The 19211-nt window shown below is 43.9% G+C and overlaps 1 protein-coding gene across 8 annotated transcripts in view; it reads right to left on the bottom strand.

Moving 5' to 3' along the window:
* Positions 1-19211, bottom strand: part of Kcnma1 (potassium calcium-activated channel subfamily M alpha 1) — a 740126-nt gene that overhangs the window by 100696 nt on the left and 620219 nt on the right. For all 8 annotated transcript variants that reach the window (XM_057786232.1, XM_057786233.1, XM_057786234.1 and 5 more), the window contains exon 19: positions 1613-1706. In XM_057786232.1, the coding sequence (XP_057642215.1) occupies positions 1613-1706 (94 nt within the window). The remainder of the gene's footprint in view (positions 1-1612; positions 1707-19211) is intronic.

The following is a 19211-nucleotide window of genomic DNA, read 5'->3' as shown; positions in this document are numbered from 1 at the left end:
GCCTTTGACAGAGAAGAGAGGGGCACGCATGACAAGAGAGAGAGAAAGGGCCAGGTGGACCCGCCACTGGGAATCCGCGTCCCCATCCCTGAAAGACAAGTTCCTATCTGTGTCTCAGATAGGTGGACAGAGGTGAGGCAGGCACACGGTGGAGAAGTGCATGTCAGGAAACTAAAGGAGAGGGGTCCTTCTTTGTCCATGGAAGAGGAAAGTGATGTCAGGGAGGCAGGGATTTCCAGAAGGTGAGCAGTACAGTTCTGAAATCTCAGTCCCTTTCCTCCCTCTCATGCGAGTGCGTGCACACATACATACATACACACGTGTGCGCACACACACGCACACACACACACACACACACCAGAGCACAACTTCATTCTTCAGGCACTATCCACCTTTTCTTTTGAGACATGGTCTCTCACTTAGAGTTCTCTGACTTAGAACTAACCAAGTAGTCCAGGGAGGCTGGCCAGCAAGCCCCAAGAACCCACCTGTCTCTTTCTCTCCAGTTTTAGTATTACCCATGAGCCTCTGCACCTGGCTCCTCCCCAGAACCTGTGGATCGTTGGTCTCAAACTCAGGTCTTGTAGAGCAAACCCTTTACCCTTCGAACTATCTCCAGGACCTGAAATCATTCCTTCTTATTAAAGTGTGGGAGAGGTAAGAGGTTTGAGGAAATAGATGATGGGACTGGGGGACAATCAAAGAGACAAAGGTAACACAAGGAGAATTTGCCCAAACAGCAACTTGTAGAGTTGTATTGAGACTCTGTTTTAATTTGCTATTTATTAGATGATGTCATAGTTTAGAAATGGGGAGAAGAGAAAGGAAAAGAGAGATAGACTGAGAGAGGAACGAAGGAAGGAACGAAGGAAGGAAGGAAAGAAGGAAGGAAGGAGAGGGAGAGAAAGAAAGGAGGGAGAAAGGAAGGAAGGAAGGAAGGAAGGAAGGAAGGAAGGAAGGAAGGAAGGAAGAAAGGAAGGAAGGAAGGAAAAAAGGAAGGTTGCTAGCACAACCAGTTCCATAATTAATATTGCTTTTAACCTGAGCAGAACTGGATTACTTTTGAACTTTGCTTTGGCAAGCCCACAGATTATTAAACTTTTTTTTTCTCAGTCAAAATCAATTAACAGAAATTTGATTTTCATCGACAGGATAAAAGGAAGGTAATCTTCAGGTTCATTTTTGATTGTGATGATACATCTCACATATGGCCTTAAGTACAGAAACCAGTCCTCAGAGGGACTCCAGCAGAAAGAGTCTTGCCGCAGGCAAACTAACCACAGAGTTCCTCTGATTGGTTCCCAGCGTCATTAGTGCCACTGCTGTTTAGTAACTACACACAGACAGGACATGGTGACAGCTAAGACTTTAAAGCCTATGTATTTTTCAAACAGCTTTTCAAACTGTTTTTCGTGACAGAATTTTTTCAGCTCTATCATTAACTGCTGTCAAGCTGACAGAATAAATACTCCAGCCTTTACGAAGCCATCTAACGATCTCTCTCCCCTCCCCCATGGAGCTGACTGAGGAGGAAGGTCTGAGCCTGGGCTTGGGCAGGTGGAGAGGCCTGAGATGGAGCTGGGGAGGTGACCATGCTGGGGGATCTGCTTACCTCATCAGCTTCGGGGAGGAGTTGGGTGAGTTCCTCATACCCCCATTACGTTGCTTTTTTTTGGGTGACAGCGTTGGCGGCTGCTCATCTTCAACTGCAAATACAGGCAGCTTGTGAGTTTATGAACAGTTTGAGGGAAGACTGTGAAACACAGGCAAGATATCAAAGGACACACATTCAAGGCTCAGTCACTCACTAGAGAGTCAGGGCTGCCTTTAGAGGCCCAGTAACAAAGACGGAATGCATTAGTCAGAGAGGCCGGCTGAGAGGAGGGTGAAGCAATATTGCTTTATGCACCAACCCTTGAACATGCACTGTAAAGAGACTAGAACAACCTATAAATGCCCTGGTGTAAGAAAGAATGAGAAATAGTGATTTATCTACATATAAAAATACATATTTTTTTAGGAGTTAATTTTGGTTAGGAGTTAATACTTTGCTTGGTTGAATAATCAAACGAATTTTCTTGTAACCAAAATCAGAAATAGAGTTGTATTTGAGGTAGTGGATTAACAGCCAGTCTGCTGCTTCTACAAATGAACCAACATAACTGGTTCCCAACCCTTGCACCCACAGCAAGAGCCTTGAAGAGAGGCAGGGATTCCAGGCCTTAGTTTCACTGGCAGGGTTCCCAGGGCTGGGAACCCTAGTGCATGTGGGCTCAAGAGTCCCCAGCCCAGCTCAGCTCTCTTCCTTGCAGCGGCCACCATGGAGCGTACTTGGGGCTGGAGAAGAGCACTGGAATGAAGGAGAAGGCTGTCACTGAGGGATGACACCCCCAGAGGAGGCAGTGGCGGGTGGGGGATGGAGGGTGGCAGAGAGGGCCTGGAAACCGTAAGCTTGCTTTCCAAATGTCTGAACCACACAAATCACTAAGCAATGTGAAGCTTTACTCACAGACAACACAGCACACTGCACTCTGTGGCTTTTGCCCAGGGACACTCACTAAGAAGCATTGGAGATGGGTTAGCCTGCACCATGCTTGCTTTCTAAGAGCGCGGCTGGGTAATTACCAGATACTCGCCCAGCCTGCCACCCAAAGGCATGTACAACAAAAGTCTAGCCCTGCTCTCCCCACCCTCACACAGTCCAGGCTAACACTGCCATGTTGAGATGGGAATAGAGGATCCTCGGAGTTTCAGAGTTGATTGTCATATGACTAGGAGGAAACAGCCCCGAAACTCAGAATGCATGGAAGTTACCTTAAAGCTAAGAAGAGAAATATTAATAGTGACAACATCAAAAGAAGCTTGGTGTATGTTAATATGTATGAGGCTGGGGGGGGGGGGGGGGAGCAGCCAGCTCAGCTGCTTGCTATTGTCCAGACGACCAATAACAGAGCATGCTCTCTAGAGCGCCTCTCTGAAACCCTAAAGAAACATGGGCAGTGAAGACACACAGCACCAAAGGGGTTCCAGCGGGCTAACTGACCTCCAGATTTGCTTCAGAATGTCACACTTCTTCGCCTCTGCCTTACTGTCCCATTGGGGTTACCTCATTCTGACTGACCCAAGGCAAGAGGAAAATGGTGTGACTGGGTGAGAGGAATCCCAGCTGGAATCAAGGCCAGAAAGGACCTGCGAAGGCTCACAACCCATTCCCTCTGCCACCTGCTCCCTCCTCCACCCCACCTCCCACCCTAGGCTCCACTCAGGCTGAGACCCTATCAGTCACCCAGTGCTCCAGGCTGGGGCTATGTGGCTGGGAGGATATCATGTCTTATCAGAAATGAGTATCCACAGCAAATCACACTGAGACTAAGCAGCACTTAAAAGATTAAAGAAATAAATACAAGCCACATAAATGGTATTGAAAAAAAATCACTTAGAGTTGATATGCATCTCTCAGCCAGCAAACAGGCACTCTGAGTTTGACCTGAATTCATCTTCCTTTCAGAGGACGGGGGACAGGCATCCAAAGCAATTCAAAGCAGGCTAAAGTACGAGTGTGTGTACGTGCTCACACACATGCCTAAATAGACTTTTACATTTCCCCACCTTAGGCTGGAGAAAGAAGTCTTGCATTGATTCTTTGCATAATCCAAGGTCACCTTTTAATATGGGCCACTGTTAAACTGCAACAGGGCGACCCAGATAGTTGTTAGCACACCACTACTTAAATGAGTGTTTTATTTTTGAGAGCATAAGTATGTTTATTGGGGTATAAATTATTCTTCTCCTTTCATAAGCTTACAGAGCAATGCCCCAAAAGGTCTTTCATCTATCCTAGTCAACGGCCAGCATTCCTCAAGACCACCACATGTCACCATGGCTGTGGCCAATTATGGAAAGAGTCTCTATTAGTTACTTTCATTGGCTTTTCTACTGAATTCTTTGCTTAACTTTTCCTTCCCCATTAGCTCTGGGCCTCTAAGAAAATAGCCTCTTGGATTAAGCATCCCTTTTCCTTTTACCTAGCCTCGGCTGTTTGCTGCCACGGCTCTTCAGATGGGACATCTGTAAGTTAATATGTGTTAGCCAGCTCCAGGGAGACACCGTACTGCGGAAGGAGTGTGATGCTTGCTTCTATGCAAGGCAACTATTTATTTTCATTGCAACTCTGAGAGATCATCCATCATAATCATAGTGCATTTAAGCTGGGATTTGTTCACTTCAATGGAACCATGTTCAAAGCTTTATTTGGAGCCTGGAAATCTGGTCCCTGAAGAGCTGGGATGGAAAATGTCCTCAGCTTAAATATATGAATACTGTGTAATGGATAACATTACACATGGCTTAGGTCTCAGAAGCGGAGCATGGATAAATTCTCCTTACTAAGTAGGACATAAAACATATTTAATTATTATCCTTTCTATGGGTTCCACCAATTTCTGTATATTTTAAAAAAAGCAGATCTAGAAAACCTTCTAGCTGAGCTCTAAGATATGATTCCTGTTTCATGGCTTCTATGACTACATGGGAGAAATAAAAATGGGATTAAAGGACAGGCTGAAATTTACTCACTTTCATGAAAGACAAACATGATGAAGGAGCAAACCACTGCCTCGCAAGCAGGCATACCCACGGGCTTGCATTTAACCTGCTTTCTGGCTAATTGCAATATACCCTCCTAGCATTTTCCCTGGCCTCTGTGTGGAGTGAACTGCATGAAGACATGCTCCTTTAAAGAAGCCTGAGTTACCAGCTTCTTCAAAATACAAACAAGTTCGGGAATCTAATGTGGAATTTTTATAGGCGGCAAACTCTCTCCAGTCTCCTAGTCCTCATAAAATTCAAGGGCTTGTTTTTGCACATCCCTAAGTATAACACTTAATGTTCTGTTGTAACTTCCCAGCGCTCTCTTGTCTAATAGGCCCTGAATCTAACAGTTTTACAGTTTGGGGAGAAGAGTCAGCGTTAGAAAAATGTCAGGCCGGTCTAATGAGGCTTCAGATCCCCTGGTTTGCGCTGGAGTTTAATTTAAACTTACAATGATGTTTTAACATGTTTGCGTTTTCTTGACTAAAGAGGATTCATTATTTCAGTGACATAACCTCCAGACAATGCTCTGGGAATTGATTTAAGATGTGGCGGTAATTCCAACAGCCTTAATGCAGAACTGAACATCTGTAACAACATTTCATTCCACTTTTCATCAGCATTCTGTTTTTAAGCAAGAGCAAAGCAACATCTTCCAGAAACACTGGCCAGGGGCCTGGCCTTACTTCAAAATGATCACATATTTCACTAGATTTAAAAAGAAAAGAAAAGAAAGAAATCTCTGCCTTTGTGTTACTCTCTAAGTTGCAAATATTATGGTGGGGTTCACTGATGCCTCTCGTAAGGGTCCTTGAAATGGGCGTGACCGTGATTTTCAGGTTGCCGGAGCAGTCTGATACTTGTGTGGGATGCATCCAGCAGTCCCCTCCAGCCTAGGGCATTTTCCTCTTCCCTGTTTTCTTCATGAGATTTAGGAGGGGGTGGAGGATGAAGCTCTTAGATTTGAAGGTGGATTTGTTGGCTGGGGTTGAAAAATAGCTCAAAGCAAATAAACTCAGAAAAGTAATAAAAGGCAACAACTCATAAACATGAGTCAAACAGCTATCTCCATTACGTTATTAATCACCACATCTGGAGTAACCCACATCTGCACACACTTAGCAGATCATTAGTAATGTCATATTCACACTGGAGTCACTCAGAATAAATGGCATGCTTGAACACAAAGGGATCACGCTGAAGGGGCTTCCCACTGAAGTCAGGGCACAAGCTGCTCATTGGAGAGTGGGGTCGTTTTACTGATTATCCATTTTTTTTTATGGCTTTTCTGTTTCAAATTTTGTGGCCCAAACAAGTTAATGCATGCTGAAAGCCACGGTAGTCTTCTCTCTTCTTCAACTGAGCTTAGCATGTTACAGAGAAAGTCTGAGGGGCACCAGGCAATTATTATACATTGGGACAAAGCCCAGCATTCTGTCACCTGGCTTAGGCACATGTTGAGAATTGGGAGTTGCATTCTTGTGCACAAACGGGTCTTTGTGATAGCGTGCTCTAGCGTCAGCCTTGACTGCCGAGGAATAAGGAGAGAAGAAAACTGAAATTAATCCCTAGTGAAATTGGTCATTACGAAAGTTACCAACTGGTTTTAATACTAAATCCAACTATCCTTTTGTGTTAGAATGGAAGTTTCTCCCTCATGGCTGAAGAGGAGGGTCTTTTCTTTCTTTTTCCCTCCATTGACTTCCAGGAACACTTGGTGGAGGAGGGACATCTGAAAATTCAGAAAACAATCTTCTTTGAGTAGAAATCTCCAGTCCTATAAAGAATTCCTCTTCTCGCCCACAACACACATGGGCGCACACGCCAGGAGCAGGCCTACTAGCTACTAGCTGGTGAGAGGCCCGTTCAACGCTCTTTACATTTCAAGTCTTTATCCTTCATTGCTATACTGCTGCTTCTCCTACCAGACCATCAGCCTGATTGGCAATCTTGGTTTTGACATCACTGCTTGGCTTGATCTAAACCTAAATGCTACACCTCAGACGCTTCTCAGAAAGAGTACTGCTGGGGGTTTGGGGTATAGCTCAAAGGTAGAGTGCTTGTTCAGCATGTGTGATTATGTCCTGGGTTATGTCCCCAGCACCATCCCCTCAGCAGAAATAACAAATACAAAGAGTCTGTGATGTGTCTTATTTCTCTGTGATGATCAGTGGAACGCAGGTACTTTCCAGAGGGCTCATGTTTGCTATCTAACTGCTGTCTGCCTAACGCTGAGGATAAATACTGAAAACACAATTGCTGGGGTAGAGGGCAACACAAGTATGTCTCCTAGCATCTCCTTCAAAACAAACCACGGACTCTCTAGTAACACCATCATTCTGCAACGAGATGCCCCATGGATAGGAACTCCTTGGCTGATGGAACTCCCTGAAATATAACTGTCTGTTCTCTAACAAAATGTCTGGATGAATTAACTCACATTCAGGGTCTTATAATGCAGAACAAAGAGGAAAATGGACCCTAAATGACAGAAGGATGCTTCACCCTGGCAGCCTCTTAGGTCCGGCAACTGGGTACGGGAGTTTCCTTAAGAGATGAGAGAAAAGCTAAGATAATAAATCCCAGACAGATAAGCCATAGTGTGGGCCAGGTATCATGACTCTCATAACTTGCACTTGATTGTTGATACAGAATGAAGCCTGTAGCTAGGAATTGCCATAAGCCTATGAAAGGGACAGAGGAATAAGCCTGACTAAGGCACACACACCAAGAAGGGCAGTGGACAGCTCAATATCAGAGTACAGGGGACTCAGAGACATCATCCTTAGAATGAGAATGTCTGGCTTGCTGATCAGAGGCTGTATCATCAAGAACTTGTCACAGGACCCCCACTAAAATCAATCTAAGAAAGCAGTTGTGAAAGATCATGCAAAATATTAATATACAAACAATGGAAAGATGAAGGATGTCTCAAACATACAAAACTCTCTAAAATTGAACAGCCACGTCTTTCTGTATATTATCCAGCTGGGCAATCTCACAACCTGTAGTTGAAAAAATAGGAAGCAGATTTATTTGGAAAACTCGGAGGGTGTACGTTATTAAAAGAATCTGTCATTATATAAAATGAAAATAGGAAGCTGCCCTGCACTAATGGGCATAGGGAACACCCACCCAATGGAGAGCTGGGAGGGCACAGAAGGGAGGGTTTGTTGGTGCTTTTTCATTTCTGGCTTTTGTGGTGCTAATAGAAGAATAGGAAGGGAGACTTTAAGGAACAATAGGTTACGTAGAAGTTAATCACAGGGTATATTTCTGGCTCTATTTAGTGCCTAGGGAACCTAAATTGTGTAAGTTTGAGTCCATCAATATAGAATAATAAAGGAATTCAGCTCCTACAAGGGGGAAAAATACTATATGAATATGTTAACAGAATCTGTGTGACCTTCACTGTTATCTCCTTATATAAATAGGAACAAAGGCTCCCCTAGAATTGAACTGGATAGACTGTATACACCTCGGGTATCCACATGCCTCATCCCCATCTCTCAAACAGTCCCTGGGTCTTGTTTGCATCCCAGTAGGAGAACCGCGTTCCTCAAAGAGCCTTACATCTAGAATCTCAGCTCACGTGTCTTCCCTGAACTCTGTCCCTGCTGTAATTATTTTCCCATCACTCTGCCCTGTTCAGCATTCAGTAGAAAATTCCTTTCAGAGACCTGGTTGCCTTTAGCCCTTTTATTTCTTTCTTATTTTCTTGGAACAGACTGTCGCTGTTGCCTCAGGTACAAGAAGCCTCAGGTGAAGATCACTGGGTATTAGCTTCTCAGCAGCGAGACCCAGACAGGAACAATGAAGTTGGAGGACGAAGCACACAATGGAAACGAGAAAAGCAAGAACATCCCTGAGCGATTCCAGTGGAGCCTGGAAAGACTGCAGGAGCAGGAGGATCACTTTCAGTTCGAGTCAAACAGAGGCCTTTAGGTCAAAGGTGGCTTCAAGTCTTGCTTGTAGCCCTAGTGTGTGATGTTCGTGTTTGGTGGGTCACTCAGAGTGCAGATGAAGGGCTGCTCAGCTCCTGGCACCAACCTGGCCTTTTTCTTACCTCTCTCATGTTGAGAATCGACAAACAGTGGCCTACCGTGTGTTTTCGTACAGCCGACAGTTGTCAAATGTTTGGGGAGAATACTATAGGGATAATGTCTCCTAAAATATTAAAAAGATGTTAGCTAGCCATAGGAGGGCATTTGGCTTGTAATCTCAGCTCTTGAAAGGCTGAGGCAGAAAGATCAAGGGTTTGAGGCCAGCCTGGACCCTACGGAGAGTCTCAAGAACAAAACAAAACAAAATTCAAATTTTAGTATCTCTAAATGAAATTGCATGTGACCAGGGCCACCATCATTGTTTACCTTCTGCCCATAGCTTCTTTTCCTCTCTAACAGTGTTGAGTAACTTCATAACTCATTAGAGGCCATGTGGCCTACAAAGCTTGAGCTATTAACTGACTGACCCTTGGCAGAAAGACTGTGTTGATCCCTGCAGCAGTCTGTCTGCACATCTGTCCAGCTTGCCATCCTCCCAAGGAACACTGTCCTTCCCCACCTGCTCAAGCAGGCAAACAATACAGTAAGGGTCAGAGTCTATTTGAAGCACACAGTCGGAGACTTGGGGACAAATAGAGGTCATTTAATGACACTAACGTCCCTATGACCCAACTTGGTGTGGGCCCTGCTGGTTTCCTCGTATTTGGAGGACTTGAGTCAGGTGAGTTCCCCCTTTTCCAATCAAGCTAACTTAGATTCATCCACCGGCTACTCCGAAAGTCAAGGCGAAAGCCCGTCTACTGTGAGTAATACCTTGAAGCTGTCAGTGTATGCTGCTGGTCCACCCTGTGAGAGCTCGTACAAGACAAGAGATTAACCATTAGAGTAGATATGCTCAAAATATACAGCTTCAACCTTTCCCCGGCTAGCTCAGAGCGATCTCCAGATGATTATTTCAAGCGTCAGCTGCCGCATAGATTTAAACCCCTGCACAGTAGCTCCTGGATTCATCTGCCCCTTGTCAAACTGGCATAGTGTTACTTGGAGGATACGTGGTGTGGCAGTTTCACTGCGAATCCAGAATGATCCAGACGGCTGCTGTCTCTTTGTTAACAGGAAGCCAAACTGATGAGTTTGTAATGTGTTTCTTATCAAAGGTAGTTTCAGAGAAGAAAATGCACCCCATCAGTTTGGCAAGCATTTCATAGAGGCCAGATTATGGGCTTTCATCAGAGCATCTCCGTTATTTTCTTGAAGAAATAGACGACCCAGCATCCATCCCATTAAAATCATTTCATGCCAATGAATTATGTATTTATGAATTTATAATTATCCTTGATTCTCTCTTTCCTGCCACATCCTTAATAAAGTCATCAGCTGGAGCCTACAGAGAAATGGTGCTTAATAGATGAGCATCCTTATTTATCTATTTTAAGGTTAGTGCTGGTATTTTTGAGCCGTGTGGGGGATTACAATCCTCAGCTCACACAGTTAACAAAGACACAATGAAATGGAATGGAAGGTACCCAGAAGCAACTTTCTTCCAACATGGCTTATTAGCGTGTAAATTTTATTTTACCATGGATCACACCAGGGCTTGCTCATATTATCATGAGCAAAATCCCCATTAAGATGCCAGGCACCGTTCTTAGCATGCTGAAAGGACTCGCATAGGTGGCTAAAGCTCTTAGCTTTCTGCCAGCCATCTTTGTTCTCTTTCCTTTTGGATTCCATGGCTAAACACCGGCATTAAACCATTGTTTACTAGATCATACTTTAAGAAGAGGAGATTTTCTTCACCATGGATTTTCCTGCATTTTTGATCATTTAAAGATATTGCATGGTGCCGGGCGGTGGTGGCGCACGCCTTTAATCCCAGCACTTGGGAGGCAGAGGCAGGCGGATCTCTGTGAGTTCGAGACCAGCCTGGTCTACAAGAGCTAGTTCCAGGACAGGCTCCAAAACCACAGAGAAACCCTGTCTCGAAAAAACCAAAAAAAAAAAAAAAAAAAAAAAAAAAAAAAAAAAAAAAAAAAGATATTGCATGGTACTACTGACTCCTGAGATTTCAGATATGCTCTTAAATCAGCCTCTTCCACAGCCCATCCTTGCCCATTTCTCAAGGGCATTCAAGGAGCTGTTTCTACCACCCCACCGAATGGCACTAGGCAGACTTAACCAGTGAATTATTTCTTTGGAACACTTCACGCTGTGTGCATGAGATTGCTAAGGACAGCATTGGCAACACAAGCTTCCTCCTGGATTTACAAATTGTCAGATATCCAAAGGAGTGGAGAAAGGATCATGCTGCCTGGAAGCCTGAGACTTGCCACCTGCCCAGGGTGAGAAACAGAAAAGAAAGATGGGGTCAGGCCTCTCTCAGATGTCATCACAGGCTCACATCAAACTCTCCCAGTTACCGCTACACCGATTTACACTGTGGGTTGCGAGTTCCTATCAGCTTGTGTATTTTGACGAGTATCTCTCCTTCTTTCCGTTTTTCCCCTCCCCTAAACAGCTTCATATTAACATGACTGGCAGATGATGTCAATCATACTTTTATTTCTGTTTTCACTTTGCTGTTCTTGTTTTTCAAATTAGTATTTGCCTCACTGGTTCTGCCTTCTGAAGATGAGCCGAGAATCCAACTGTGTCTACATGATGTTGTTTCCTAAACCATATATTATACAAATAAGTATCATTAATATTACCACTATCAGCTCATCCATAAATACCCTATCTGCCATGGAGTCCACTGTGTCAAGAGCCCCCCTAGAATCCTAATGTGTATTCCAGATGGTTACACGATATTGCTCTGAAACTCAGAGAAAAGGAAAATACATGGATTTTTATGCAATTCAGGTGCCCGATGAAGAATGTCCTGACAGAACCCTTTAGAAATATGCTGTTTTTAACCTTGGGAGGCAAGGAACAGTTGGGATCATGATTTTACACCAAACACAACATTTAGTACGTCTTTTAAAGACATAGTCACCTTCTAAAGACACTCCTGAACAATCAGATCATAATCTGTTTTCTGCTATAGTTTATGTTCAGGATACATCCTGAGCAGCATTTGTAAAATGCAATCACCGTGAGGACAAGGTGTAGGGTGCAGACTCGAGGGCTTCAGGGGTGTTCTAGTGCCATCTTCTTGGATCCAAGACTACACTAAAATCAAAGCCAGAACCAGAGCCTGGATCTGTCCACAGTAATTCAGATCATTGGCTACCAGAACCCCACCCATCACAAGAGCACGAGGATAGGGGATCTTGGAGTTCAGTCCCTTGCCTGAGTGACAGCTCTGACCCTCAGAGTGTGTATGTGATTGTGTGTGTGTGTGTGTGTGTGTGTGTGTGCATGTATATATGTGGAGGCCAGGAGTCAATGCCAGATATCTTTCTCCATCTGCCTCATCTTAGTGTTTGAGACAGTGTCTCACACAGATCCTGGTATTCGATGGTATGGCTAGACTAAGCTGGCCAGCAAGCTCCAGGGACTCTCGTGTTCTGCCACTCCAATGCTGGGATTCCAGGTACACATTGCCACACCCGGCTCCTAATGTAGGTGGGAGGGAGGACGGAATTTGGTCCTCAAGCTTGCACAGCAAGAACTCTACTGACTGAGCCGTCTCCACAGTCCCCAGAGCCTCTCTGGAGTTCTGTTCTCAGAGAAGTTACTCAGCATTATAAAACCTATTGCTGCCAACTCGAGAGATCAGATACTCTGGAATAGCATAAGTCACAAGGAGACAGACAGCTATGAGAAACAAATGTTCTGCATGGTCCCACCTGACTAATATAGGAATTTTGTAGAGAGACAATTGTTCAGGCAGAACTTAACCCATGAAACTAAGGATTTCTAACTACATTTTAAAATCCTACAGGAAATCAGGTGTCCATCCTAGGAAAGTCTCTTTCTCAGGGAGCAAGAGTTCAGCAACTGGACTAGTACCCCACTGCAGGATACAGTGGCCAGCCTTGGTGCAGGGCAGCTAGTCCCCATGGGCATTTCTTGAAGTGCAACATCCCCAAGACAGGGCATTCTTAAGGCATGATCTGTCTCAAAATATCAGCTGATGCTGCGTGGCAAGTAGGGAATAAGCTATGAGCAAGGAGCTGAAGCTATCCTACTGGGTCCAGACCTATGCATCTGGAGGCCTTCAAAACTCTAACTGGCTCTCTGATGCAATGCGTATGGACCAAGAACCTAGGTCCTACGGATATCCTGAGAATGCATGGGAAGTGAAAGAGTGCATTGACGAGCTCCCTTGATGAGCTCTTACTAAACTTTCTTGGTGAGCTTTCTTGGCTTGAGGGATAGCTTGGAAGTCTGTTACAGGATTCTCTACATTTCAAGTCTATTGTCTTTCAGTGGCAGGACATTCTTTTTAATAGGCTTCAAACAAGCTTGCACTCTTTCTGCCTCCCACCCCCACCCCCAGCAATGGATCGTTTGTCCAAGTGGGAGAATGAGGTGGGCGTTCGGTACCACCCCCAGCCTTTGCTTTGTATTCAACCATCACCTTTGAACCACGTTTGCACGACTCTAGTGAGCTGCTCAGGCCAAATAATTCGGTTTGCCAAGTGTCATAAAGCAGAGTCAGCTTGAAAAGCTCTAAGTGGGTTCAACTGGAGAAGATTGTGACAGTGAAACTCAGGCAGAAACAGGGAGAACCCCACGGTCCCTCTAAATCACAGGAAATTTGTGCTGCCTGACGGGGAGGGGCAGCAGACTTCAGGTGGGAGGGCATGGGAGGTGTGGCAGGGCAGGTAAATTATGGGATGGGGAAGTGATGACTCCTTCCCGTCCTATCTCCCAGGCCTACTCAGCCTTGACGGGATAGGCTGCATGCACCCTTTCCAGGAAATAGTCCTAGATGAGGTAGGAGCCTCTCTCCTTAAGACTTTCTTGGCCCTTCTCATATTAGACCCGTCATCTCCTTATTTAGTCTCATTGTCAATTTGTTTCCTGTTGTAACATGTCCTGCTCCTCAACTAGACTCTGCAGTTCCTCTAATGTCACTCACATGTCTGAATCTTTCACAGGCTTGAGCCCCTGGTGGGGTCTGCTAGGAAAGCGATCCTAGTGCCTAGAGCTGACATGGCAGAGTGAAATGAACAGTCTGGTGGTCAGGAGGCCTGGCTTCTTCTTCCAAGGCCTAGACTTCATGTGTGGCATCGGCAAGACACTTCTCCTCCTAGGGGATTGCAGTTCATTATAAGACCTTCCCAGATGTGTTTAGTGATGATTTGAGCAGAATGCTGTCTCCTCTTATGTGGGAAATATCACTGGAGCCGGCTGTGGACTAAAGGCCACATAACTAGTCAGCCACAAACAACTCTCCAACACTTCCTACCAGACTCCACCGAGAAGGTTACTGAAGAGGGAAATAAAGACTGTTCTGCCAAGGAAAATCTGATTTGCCTTGGTAATTCAAGAGCCCTGGTTTTTAAGGAAAGGAACCAGGGAACTTTGTAGAACACCAATGCTTGAGTCTCATGCTTGTCTACTGAACCAAAATCTTAGGAACACAGGGCTGACGATCTAGTTCAAGGGTAGAACAGCTATCTAGCAAGCACAAGTTCCTAGGTTCAATCCCAAGCACTACTTGAATAAATAAATGAAGTAACAAAATAATGATGAAAGCAAACAAAAGCCCAGGGTATTGTTTTTTTCTTGAACTTTTCTTTAAAAAAAAAAAAAAAAAACCTTTAAAAAGAACCACAAGCTTAGCGGAAGAAACAAGACAGCTTTATCCAAAAAATTTTATACATGAGTTATATAAAAACAGCAATAAAACATGTATGATGGCATCACAACAGAGCTCAATAAGAACCCCAGACAACAAGTGCTACAGATTGGGGTACTCAGGGAAAAGAAAGGAAGATTGGAGACAAGGACGGGATAGGATGCAAGCACCAGCCTGCTCTCCTGCGTGACTCAGGATTGAGGAGACACAGTCCCCTGAGGATCCACACAGTTCCACAGAATAAGTGTGCAGAGTGGTAATAATGTGTGGAGAGAGCGAGCTAGGCAGAGGCAACAATTCGAGTAAAGCAATGGGATGGAACATACTAATGTAAGGACTCTAAGAAAATCAGTGTGAGCGGAGCAACCAGGGTAACTGGGCACACCGCTCCCGAGACACGAATACACTACTGTGAAGCCGCAGCCCCAAATACAGACTTACACAATATCTGGGCACCTCAGATCATCTTAAAGCTTCCCTTCCTTCATCCTAACTGCTTAGAACGAAAGTGAGTGGAACGTAAAGTACACTGAAGAAATCTATGGACACCTATCTGGCTCAGCCCACTTTTCCTTTGAGCTGCTTCGAAGTTCCAAGGGTCCGAGATAAGACAGACCCAAATGCATGTGGCTGCAATACAGAGTTCCAAGGGTCAAAGAGAAGACAGAACCAAATGTATGTGGCCGAAGTGCCGAGGTCCAGTCCACAAAGGACATTTCATTTTATCTGGATGAGGGAAACTGACAACAAGATAAAGATATCGAACCCCCTTGGAGAAGGATCTTTGGGTTACAGGAATTTAACTCCCTACAGAGTGGTCAAGTTAACCTTGACTCTGAGCTGGTTTAAGTTGATCCTGTCATCAGGGCAACGTCTGGAAGGTAGGTCAGCAGGGACCAGCGTTTACTGAAAATTAATGGCAATTGTTTCTTCAAAACTCATTGGCAACAAAACCAGTTCTTGAAAGTAGAATCATAGAATCATGGACAAGGAACGGCTTCCCCAGCCTTTGGCTGGGTGGTTTAGTCTGAACAATAACACTTTGTGATGATCTCTGTCAAAACCACATGGGCAAGTCGAACAAGACCATACAGCACTTGCTAGCATCCCTGGCCTTCAAGCCTGGAAGTTTAAAAAACTCAAAAGAGAAATTTCCTAATGGACATTCCAAATGACCGATTTAAAATTATTCATTTACAAAATAAGCAAAGTATATGTTTCCCAGGTTGCTAACAGGTAGAATAATGGAGAAAATAGGTGAGTTAGTCATTCTAGGAAACATTTTAAATGTTCCTTTCTACAGCCTCAATAAAATGCCTACCTCCTAAAAGGTCATCATTTATGCACAAGTTGTAGGGTTTTGTTTTTGGTTAGGGGGGGTTGTTTGTTTGTCTTTTAAAATGTAGCTATGGCTTGAAGAATCCATTCGAAAATTGGATACACAAGTGAATAAAAGAATTAAAATGTTGTTTCTTTAGGTCTGTTTTTAAAAATTACTTATTATTTATTTTATTAGTAATATTTGACTCACCAATAAAGTCTGGGTTGAAAAACTAATTAAGTTTCCTGTAAATTTTACTAAAATTGAAAACAAGACATTAAAATAAACCCTTTTTCTATTTGTCAGGATTTAGTTCTGGCTCCAGAGAGAAAAACAACATCCAATGGTGAACATGGATTCTAAACTGGTAATTCCTGGAGAATGAGTATCAAGTTAGAGTTATTTTTAATAGAATATCAGTCTAGTACATTGACTAAATTTATAACCCCCCCCACACACACACACACACACACACAGCCTGATGTGGCCTGTGGGAATTAATCTGTATAAGTCAATGGATTAAACCTACAGTCTTTCCACAGAACAACAGTGAGATATGGAGGTCAGACAATCTGAGGGGGAATCTTGCTTTGGTGTCTTTATCTTTTAAACTATAGTGAATGTTTATTTAACTGGAACTCTCTCCAAGGGAGCATCACATCTGGCAAATTGGATTTAAAAGAAATATTGTAAGTTGAGAGATGTTTTCTTAATGGAGGTATATCTCTTGCAAAGCGTTTCAGATACTCATCTTAGAGACATAAAGGAGAGAATCAAAAGAAAGAAAAGGCAGGAAGTGAATGAAGCAGGAGAATAAATACTTTGATGACATCTGGGAGAAGGTTCCATTCGTAGGGAGGCAGCGCCACCTTCTGCTCACACTGCACTTCAAGTGCCTCTGGTTTGCGGCCATCTATCTCACAACCTAAGCACAAATGGACAGCTGTATTTCTCCACTGCTGTTATATGTTAAGAATTTTATTGCCCGTCGGCAGATTCTAACACACTGGTTGAAGTTTAATAATCTTCTATTAGCTGAAGAATGGGTTATATAAAAACCCAGCATGCTAATTGTTGACAAACAAATTCTAATATCCAAAGAACTGTAAGTCACCCAGTAAATACCCAAATACATCAACAGAAAGAGTTCCTTTTCATTCTAACAGTGTTATTAATACAACATGATCTGTTAACACGAGACCCATGTTCACGCATTTCAATGAATGAAGGAATCAGGGACAAGGCATTTCCCTTATTAATCAAGACCCTCTCTATTATTTACAACTGAGAAAGAAGGAACATTCCCCCCATTAGAGAACAGGTGCCTCGACCACAATGCCATTTAGAAAATTTGTTCATATAGCAAAGCCTGAGTTATAAATGCTGAAGATTACATCTATAAGATGTTATATTATTTTACATGGCAATAAGGAAGTTGTGAATAATATATGTCACTGATACTATGGGAAAAGAAACACTACCTGTCATTTTTCAGGGGAAAAAATGATCACACAGGCGAGATAGCAAAGGAACACAATAAAGAGAAGAACCAGGAATGTGATAGTGTGTCTGATTATATCTGCAAAGGAAACTGTGAAATAAATTAACACCCAAGTACCCATGAGATGCGGAGGGTAGCTCCACTGCCAGCCATCTATGCATCAGGGAAGGCTGGTGTTCTGTAATAAGAGAACTAAAGCGCAGGCTGTGAATCTGGTGGTGAGAACTAATGGCCACACTACTTAGGACTCTGATTAGATCTCTGACAGGCCGGTGGGGTGGAACAAGAATAACAAAAGAGTCTAAAGGACCCAAGAATGGAACGGGATTTGTATTTTCACTTGGAAAAATAAACCCCAAATGGGATCAAAGGGCCCCAGGAAATGAAAAATGACAATTCCTATGTCATCCTGATCTGATCTGCAGCCAAGCTATCACGTGATAATGGTGTGGGCTTTAGGGGAGGGAACAGGGAAGGAGGGAATGCTGAGTGAAACGTACTCTAATTTTAAATGTTATTGAGATTTAATCTCTAACAACAACAAAATCGCTCAGGCAACAGCCATAAGGGTGTTTCTAAGAACACGAGAACAGCTGTGTGAGATCTCCTCACATTTGGTTCTTCTAGGCATCTGAGTCAGGCACGCAGGTACTGAGCACGCAAGCCACTCCCACGAGCGACACAGGGAATTTGGCCAGGAAGATCATAAACCTAGGCAAAGGGCGGCATTGTCTACCGCATGCCCTAGAGATATAGGGTTTTCAGGCGAGTTCTCGGCTGAGGAGGAAGACCTGGGGGATTCTGGTGGGGTCCCGAGCTCTCAAGATTTAAGCTGTGAGCTGACTCTGCTTGATCAGCATGTTGAGTCAGTAAGGTAGAGTCTTGGCAACAGGTTGGGGCCTGGGTGATTCTAGGTGCAAGCCCTTCCTTAGGAGAAAATGGGTAAGTTCAAATCCACAAGAAATAATAGGCAGACACAAACAGCATGTTTTGGTTAGAAAACTAAAGTCTGGATTCAAAGGACCTCAGAGTGACAGCATCAAGAAAGTAGTGAAATCATGCCTTTCCAATATACAATCCTTTCAGCAAAGATGCCAGTAATCCAAAGACACAAGGACGGCAGACAGCGGTGTCGCCAGGTCAAGCAGAATCCAAATAACACGTGACTGCCAGCAGAGGGAATCAAAGAATGCATCTCCTTCTCAGAAAGCTGAAATCAGTTCTAGAATGATCTAGGAACTAGCTACTCAGGCACAAATACCTTGTCCAAGACAATCCAAGGAAACATGAGCAAACACATGTTCAATAAACCATGAAACACGTTCTGGAGAGTTTCCATGTCATCTCCAACATGTCTGTGGAATCTCTGCCGTGTTCTTTGCTACTGCACGTGTGCAGTATGCCCAGATTTCAAGGGCCATGTGTTGGTGCTATTTGCTTCTATAAAAACTCTTCATGGAAGCTACCCTGCATAGTTATCTCGAAGGTTACAGGTTTCCAGAGAAGCCTTCAGTGATTCTGACATTAAGGTTTGAACATAGTCAGCCAAGTTGGCTTCCTGGAGTTTACATTACCTAAAACCTGAACCGTAAAAGCAGAATCTACAAATGTTCCCCTGAACAAGTTAGAAGGTGAACATTTGGTTTTTAGGGGCCAAATCTCTCTGTTAGCATGCCTCTGTTTTCGCTGTGAACCCCAAATGTAGCTAGGGACAATAGGCAAGCGAATGCATGTGACTGCGTCACAGTCGAGCTTCACTTAGGAAAGCAGGCTGAGGGCCAGTTGCAGCCTGTGAGCCTCGGTTTACTGGCCTTGAAGAGGCCAGAGAAAGAATAAGGCATGGGGAAATATTACAGCGAGGTGAAGGTCAGAAGGGCTGCTCTGCAGGATATCTAGAGGAGACCTATGAGAAAACTACTATGATGTGATGGAGTCTCAACGCCATGTTGCTGAGGGAAAGCTAGAGATCATCCTAACATGACAGGTTAGGTTAATGGTTACCAAGAAAGCCGTCAAAAGATCTTTTAGCTGCATGTGGTGACT

Source organism: Chionomys nivalis, chromosome 12, assembly GCF_950005125.1.
Source record: "Chionomys nivalis chromosome 12, mChiNiv1.1, whole genome shotgun sequence".
Classification (NCBI taxonomy): domain Eukaryota; kingdom Metazoa; phylum Chordata; class Mammalia; order Rodentia; family Cricetidae; genus Chionomys; species Chionomys nivalis.
The sequence above is the reverse complement of the archived record's forward strand: the minus strand, read 5'-3'. Positions and strand labels throughout refer to the sequence as shown.